The 8138-nt window shown below is 29.0% G+C and overlaps 2 protein-coding genes across 4 annotated transcripts in view; both read left to right on the forward strand.

Annotated features, from left to right (window-relative positions):
* LOC121119281 (uncharacterized) overlaps positions 1-2972 on the forward strand; it is a 17766-nt gene extending 14794 nt beyond the window's left edge. For all 3 annotated transcript variants that reach the window (XM_071889748.1, XM_040713915.2, XM_040713916.2), the window contains 7 exons: positions 44-156; positions 234-384; positions 1298-1441; positions 1509-1679; positions 1751-2046; positions 2111-2235; positions 2634-2972. In XM_071889748.1, the coding sequence (XP_071745849.1) occupies positions 44-156; positions 234-384; positions 1298-1441; positions 1509-1679; positions 1751-1989 (818 nt within the window). In that variant the 3' untranslated portion in view covers positions 1990-2046; positions 2111-2235; positions 2634-2972. The remainder of the gene's footprint in view (positions 1-43; positions 157-233; positions 385-1297; positions 1442-1508; positions 1680-1750; positions 2047-2110; positions 2236-2633) is intronic.
* A 148-nt stretch (positions 2973-3120) lies between these two features.
* LOC121119282 (serpin B6) lies at positions 3121-6014 on the forward strand. The gene is made up of 4 exons (XM_040713917.2): positions 3121-4253; positions 4323-4611; positions 4673-4981; positions 5658-6014. Exons 1-4 carry the CDS (start codon positions 3679-3681, stop codon positions 5916-5918), a joined length of 1434 nt encoding a protein of 477 aa, XP_040569851.1. The 5' UTR covers positions 3121-3678; the 3' UTR covers positions 5919-6014.
* The last annotated feature ends 2124 nt before the right edge of the window (positions 6015-8138 follow it).

The following is an 8138-nucleotide window of genomic DNA, read 5'->3' on the forward strand; positions in this document are numbered from 1 at the left end:
TAAGAATTTTTACATATAATATGTTTTTGTTCATCTACAATAGTTTTGGATTCAAGACTAAAAAATATCTTATATGATTTCTTATCGGAATTAAAGGAAAGGATGTCACTCCAAGATTATGAAATGTATCATTTGATTGACGTTCGACAAAAAGAGGTGATTTTTAATGAATTATCAATGAAAAGGGATTGTTTTTTAATTATCTATTAAACAAACTTTCTTTAAATTATCAGACAAACACTTCTTTAGTCACTGCAAGTCTTATTCTCAGACGAAGTGAGGATAGCGAGTCCACAAGTTTTAAGAAATGTATTTTATCAAAGTTTATCACAGAAAATATAATTGAAAACGATGAATGTACAGATATATCTAGAGAAAGTGGAGGTAAAGTGAGATCATTGCAAAATACTGTCATAGAGATGTCAAAAAGTTCGAAATCCTGGTGAGGGTAAAAAGGACGCCTAATATGCATAGTGTGATATAAAATATGATTTCTTCTGCGAAACAACATAATATGTTTTAATAACAGGCATGCGTAGCTAAAGTTCATATTAAAAAAGTAAAAATTCATGATTTAAAATATAAATAATAAATGTGACTCTAAATGAGTAACAAGTGTATGAAGCTATTATTCATCTCAACTTATTAACAGAGAAACAGAGAATAACACTGATGATTTTATTGAGTAGCTATCTTTTATATTAATAAAGAAAATCTGTATTATTAAAACAAGGTGTGTCTCTACACGTTGATGGCTAATAACTCTGGCCCATGCCTGTTAATAATTAATAAGAGCAATGATACTTAAGGTTATATTAGTCATCAATGCGGGACTTAAAATTGGCTCCATCCCTGTTATCGGTCCTTGAAAAACGTTTAAATTTTAAAATAATCATTTATTTTTACTTTTACTATAATAAAGTACTTCAATTTATCGTAAAATTTTATGTATCTTACAAGCACAGATTCGTTTGCCATTATTCTTCATTAAAGTATTTATTATTCTTATAAACATTGGTAAAGTTTGACTTCACTAACTGAAATAGATGATACATTCATTTAGTAAAGATTGTTCTGTTTGACACTTGTTGCAAGCAATTTGAATCCTTAATATTTAGGGCTTGACCGGACAGAATGTCTAAATTTTGGGACCGATACATCTGTAATAGTAAATCGAAGGTTACTGAAATGTACTTTTTTAAACCCACTTGGCGTTATTTCGATCTTTTCCACATCTCTAGATATAAATAAATATTTATAAGACTATTTCTTGACATTTATGCACATATTTTTACAGAGTTGGAAAAACAAGGAATGAATGTTGATATCACAAATACATGTAATCGGGATGGTAGATTTTACTACCCAAATCAAAAAGTTGAGAACGATTTTGTCTTAAATAGCTCCGAGACTTTAATTCTAGAAAAGGCCAACCAAAAATGCAAGTTTACTCCACGATATTTTATTAAAATCTACATTTTTTTTCTAAATCCAAAATCTTCTTTTAGGTTGTCCACAATGTAATGAATCATCCATGGAAAATAAAGATACCGTTGTTTGTGGATCAGATGGTGTGACATACGTTAGTGAATGTCAATTCAAGAGATATATATGCTTAAAAAACTCAAATAAAAGAAATTTGTTCTTCCTGTATAACGGACCATGCTTCTTAGAAAAAGGTTTTTAATTTGTTTTAAGCAAAGGGTTAGAAATCATACATCTTTTTTTTTTTTTTTTTTTTAATGATCAGATGTGATTGCCAACATATCCACTCAAAATCCTACAAATAATAATGTAAAAGACATCAAAAGGAAGCTTTTTCTCGTTATTTTTCTCAAAAGTACCCACGTTGGAATATTCGAAATATACGAACAGATGGACTCAAAACATATAATTTATTTCTATTTGAAAGATTTTGTTTTGATCGTAAGGGAAGACAAAAGTCAGAGGAGCAATGTAGGAGCTCTCTATATGGGCAAAGAAAAATGATTTGTAAAGTTGGTATTCAAAAGGATCGTGTCGTGCAGGAAAATTGTAATATACTTGGTATGGGCAATAAATGTGTTTTGCCAATGCCAGATTTGTGAAATATGTTTTTATTATTTTGCAGAGAAAATGAACAGAAAAAATTCAATCAATCAAGGTGCTGCATATGCAGTAAAAGTAATTTCCAAAGAATTGAATGATACAAATACATGGATACTAAGCTCTGTTGGAAAGACTGGGATTCAAACAGTGAGTTTATTAGTTCATTCAAACAATTTTCTACCCATATCTTTTTTTACTTTTGTTCTTTCTTTGGTATACGAGATTTCACGTCTTCGACTCTAATGGCCTTCTAGATAACTTGATATTTTCCTTTGTAAAATTAACTCGTTCAAACAAAAATCGCTATTCTATTAAGAGATTGAAAAACCAACTGCCCATATATTGTACACAAGAAAACATATTGATACCATGTGTATGTAGTTGTTAATTAACAATACTGTAATTATGAATCTTAATATGAAACTCTTGCAAAAATGTAATCAAAAATTTGGATTAACTCACCAAAAAAATATTATCTATAAATCAATATTGAAATACGTTATTTTAACTTGATTGCTCATTGTTGAATTTGTTTCATTTTTCAGATACAAAAAAATGATTCAAAGCTATTAATGGATATTTATTTAACAATGACACGAAGTGAAAACTGTGACCAAGAAAGAGACAATGGTCAAGAATGCAGTGCAAATGACTCATCTCCTGTTAATTTCTGTGATGCACAAATTGAAAAGTCTAAAAATAAGCTTAAGCTTATAAGTAAAATATGTGCCGGTTACAAAGTGGAACAGTTCTTCAGATATTCGTGATTATATTCATACAACATATTATTTAGATACTCTTTTGAATTATAAATTATTATTATATATACATACTACAGTAAATAAATGTTTATTTTTTAAGTAACTTATAACTTGACACAAAAATTAAGAATACACAATTTCTTGATCGAATTTATTTTCAATAGATTTTGATGAAATCTTTTAAATATCATACGTAAGAATCTACTATATAAAATATGAATTTATGTGAGTGGAGATCATGTTACGTTGCAAGCAATGAAATATGTGAATTATTTTAAGTGATATATTCAAGCGTATCCTTCATATTGTAGTATAAACTCAAATTACCTTTGATGTAATGTTGCATTTATCATTCTATACTTTTCTTTTATTCACATTCCTCTTCCGTAAAGGAGCTATCGGAACAAGTCTTAGGGCAGATGGACCATATGATCATATATTGAAGGAAATTAAGGATACTGTTCCTTTAAGTACTCTCATGGAAAAGACCGATAACGAAACTATAATTTGCAAAAACGTTGCTTTTTTGCAGCTCCGATATTTACTTCGGAGAATTTATGAAACTGAAATGATGAAGCGTGAAAAAATTCATCGGAGTATGGAACTCTTTTTGAGAAATGAATTTAACGTTCCTAAGGACGCTAAGTCATCCAAAAAAGATAGATTCCCTATGTATGGACAGGATGAATAAAAAAATATAATATTATTATTATTTTTTGCATATTGTTTAAGATGATAAATTAGACGTAAAATACAAATGATATCAAAATTAATTACAGTCAATTAGCAGACATTAATCAAAACTGTATATCTTGTATAATTTCCAATCATGTTATATCGATTAGGAATCATCTTTCTGTTTTTTATCATTGACTATTTTACAGAAGTAGAATCTTGTTCGTCCCAGAGTAGTAGCAGTAGTTGGAGACCTGATGAGTTTTCTCGCACGGGTCATATTCTAATCAATCCATGTGAAAGAAAAAAGGAGCTTGTTTGCTCAAAAGCAGCTCTCGGAAATGGAAAAGAAAACATTTTTAAGATGTCAATGGAATTATACTATGGTCTCCGAAGTATGGATAAAATAAAAAATCACAATTTATTTTTTCTACCTATGGAAATTGCTTCAACTATTTCTATGGTTGTGGATGGGACTCCAAATTCTCAGTTGGAAAAAGCAGACAAGGCCTCAAGTTTAAATGATGTCAGATGTTATATTCGAGACTTGAAAAAGAGTCTCAATAAAAACGTTTTGGTGGACACGAGTGTTAATAGTAACTACCACAAGGCTGTTATGATGTTGATTCAAAGGAAAATGTTTGCTGATGAGGACTTGAAAATAAACTATGATTTTGCGCAAAATACATTTTGTTGGTATGATGTTCCCATCAATAGATTGGATTTCAAGTATGTGTATACATATAACATATATTTATTTTCATATCTTGTGTCATTCATTTCGATGTCCATGTTTAGGGATGTAAAATCTTGTCATGAAAATATAAATGAATGGGTCCTGGATGAAGCCACAAGGGCTGAAAAGTACATAACAAATCTCACTTCCAACAAAAATGACATCTCTGAAGGGCATGCCTCTGTCTTTCACGACAATAACGTCATTCAGTCATCGAAGGTTATCATAGCTTCATCGACGATATTAAAGTTATCATGGATGAACGACTTATTTAGTAGTGCAAATACAGAATTCCAACAACTCTTCCATCTCGGAGAGAAAGCCTCCGATGGATCACAGTCTATTGTAAAAGTAAGCTATATTTTTGAACAATAAATTAATAAAAAGTACCTATTATTAATCAATGTTAAAGGTCCCTTTCATGAAAACTGTTGGTCAATTTCCTTACATTGAAAAAGACAATTACAAGGCCATTGCCTTACCCTTAGATTCCTCGATACACAAAGGACGTGCCATCCTCGTTTTGCCTCAAGAGAAAGCATCACTAGATCGAGTTGAATCTAAAATTATAAGCAATAATGTTGTGTATAATAAATTTGTTCAGGAAATGAGCTGGATAAACAATAGTGTAGATAACATAGAGGTTCTTATTCCGCAGTTAAAGGTTCAAATATCTCATGAATTTTCAATTCCTTCAAACCAAAAGCTCAAGAATATTAAGGTATCTATATATAATAAACATTAAATTTTAATTTTTTATTAGTCTAATCCCCTAAATTCGTTTATTTGTTAAGTAGATCAGTATGGTAATTAAAAGTTATTTTTTTGTTACATTTAGAAGTTGTTTAACACCTTTGAAGTTATAAAACATAGCTATTTGTTTGGAAATTTATTTTTCTTCTTCTATGATCATCCAAGTACATGGAGATATTTCTTTTTTTAAATTTTATAACTTATTTTGGTAAAACAAAGAGTCTAAAACAAATATTTGTACAATCCTCTTCTAAAATTTGGCTTTGGCGTTTCAATGAAAGGGTAGTTTAAGGAGAAAAATATACAATGTACATGTATATAATATGTACTCTATATAACGCAGAGTCTTTTATCCTTATTTCTTTAAATTAAACAAATAAAAGCAGGCGTAGTACTCCAAAATATTATGCAATATAATTATTCAGATTTAATTATTTTTTTAAAGACATAATTTATAGCCTTATAGTCTAAAATGTATCTAAAATTCCCGTTTAGGAAATGTAAGCTTATTATTTGATTGCTGTTGGAGACATTGATACAATTAATACACTAATCTAAGACCAACAAATGGTAGAGGTTCACTATTACATATGTATTGACCCTCCCTATTGTATAGTACCGAATGCTTATATTTATTTTTTTAGGATAAAGATGGTCATTCCATTTCTGGGGATGAAGTGTATGTTTTCCAAGACACTTATCTTGAAATGATAGAATCTTCAAATTCAAAAATCTCGCTCCCTGAAGTAAAAAACGATAGGGTATTAAAGTTTGATAAGCCCTTTCTTTTATTTGTTGAGATCCGTGATGACTTAATTGCGTTTGGAAGGATTATGAATCCAAATGAGTGCAATAATTGTACGATAAAGAAGGAGAAAGAACAAGAAGAGTTCTATATTGTATAAAAAAGGGGCTTGAGGCCGGATTATTTATCAATTACTTGATATATTTTGTATTTATTAAAATGGTTAAATGTAAAATATAAATATGTAGTTTACCAATTGATATTTATCATAACTATAAAACTTATTTAATAATCATTAGTTTGGTTATTAGCAGGCTAGGAGATTGAAAGCAAAAATGAACAGAGTTTACTATTTTGCATTTACTAAAGTGTCCTATTATCAGGGAATTAATACCATTTCATTAAATATTATATAAGTTTAAACTATCAAGTCTTACTCATGAAGAACACGACCCTCAACTTCGGAGGGCCCAGAACATAAATATTTATATTTTTAGAGAAAACCTATTTTTAATTTTAATACAACCTATATTAAAATTAAGCAAAGTTTGTCGGTCTCTCTGACTGTGGAGGTACATTTTGACAAATATGTGTAGCTCAAACTCAGCATTTTATATTAAAAATGAATAGGAAGTATATATTCGCTGCGTCAAAATGAACAAATTCTTGAATAAATATCAAGAAAAGGGAAAAAAAAAATCTCTATTTATTATTTTTACATTATATATCTACACAGTCTAATATGATCTTTCAAATAAAATCAATCAATTTCTCATTCCTGTATTATAAAAATCAATTTAAGCTACTTTAAGTGCAATTTGGAGCACAATTAAAGAGTTAATAAAAATAATTTGTTTATAGAAATTGACAATAATTTGTTATAAAATAAATATAAACCCCAAATAATTTTGAGAAAATTCATTCTACCTTGCTTTTGTATTGACATATATAAAATTTAAAAATAATTAATGTGACTTATATGAGGTTTGCAACGAGCTTGTGTAGCTAAAGCCTGATAATTTTTTTTTTTTTTAAAGCAAAGTTCACTCCTTCTAGTACACTTATATTAACAAACTCTGAGTTTACTGAATTTCGTGCCATGTTACGGAAAGATTAATTTTTATCGTTCACACTAAACTTTATTCTTCCATATATTTTTTTTTTCCACCGTTCAAAAATAAACGAATCAGTGAAAAATAAGTGAACGAATGGATGACGAATGGAAAATTTTCTTAAAATCAAAGAATGACAGCAAAGCTATGCTATGTCATTTGTAAAGTTGATAATATTGTAGAGAAAAACGCGTGCAAGCAGAAGGGGGGAAAATACATATGACATCATTGTTTGAAATACTAACGTGATTATCATTTGCCTGCTTTATTTTGATTTTTGAGGGTATAACGAATGTATTTATTAGCAAAATGTTTAATGAAGATATACTACATATAATTGATTTAGACGTTTTTATCCGTTACAGTAGATTTTATAACGTCATACTCCATGAAATTGACATTCATTATGAACCACATTCTCAGAATAATAACTAATGAAACGACAAAGTAGAGTATTTCGAAATATATTTGAAGTTCCAAATTTAAAAAGAAGGCTTAAATTAAATATAATCTACATACTAAACAATAAACCATCATACATTTATGTTAAATATACAAAATTAAACAATTGGAATCATATAACTAATAACAATAAATTATGATACAGAATATTGAAATAATAGATTGATCAAAAATATAATCAATCCCATAACTTTAGGTTCATAACACAAGCGAGACGTGGAGTTGAATCAAAAAGTTGCTATATACAATTGTGCACAGGATAGATATATCTCTACCGATAAGATCTAACTAATTATTAATAATAAAGTAAATGTCAAAATCATAAAATTAGACAATAAATATACTAATAAAAAATATGTTAGAAATAAATCCATCTTAAAGATTTAGAGCAAAAGCTAATTATGTAGTAATGTCCGGCGATATTACTCCTTATTAAGAGCATCAACAAAGATATTTTCCCCGTTATTTATGCTTACATAACAAAATACTATTAACATGAAGGATATACACAATTGCTAATTATAATGCTACACCCGATGTAACTACCCCCGTTGTTGTGACCATTTAAACAGTTGTTTTTGCCTTTTATGAGTTTTCTGAACACAATTTCTTGGAGCCTATCAACCATAGCTAAGCCTTAAGTGATAAAAAAGTAATATTTACTGACTATGTGATATTGGAAAACCTAATGATCATACCCAAGTCTTTAAGCGAAGAAACTAGTCTCAGACAAACTAGTTGCAAACCATCCAAAGCTACTACCTCCGTTGTTGTGACCATTTAAGCACTTTTTTTGCCATTGAATG

The sequence above is a fragment of the Lepeophtheirus salmonis genome, chromosome 6, assembly GCF_016086655.4.
Source record: "Lepeophtheirus salmonis chromosome 6, UVic_Lsal_1.4, whole genome shotgun sequence".
In the NCBI taxonomy this organism is placed as follows: domain Eukaryota; kingdom Metazoa; phylum Arthropoda; class Copepoda; order Siphonostomatoida; family Caligidae; genus Lepeophtheirus; species Lepeophtheirus salmonis.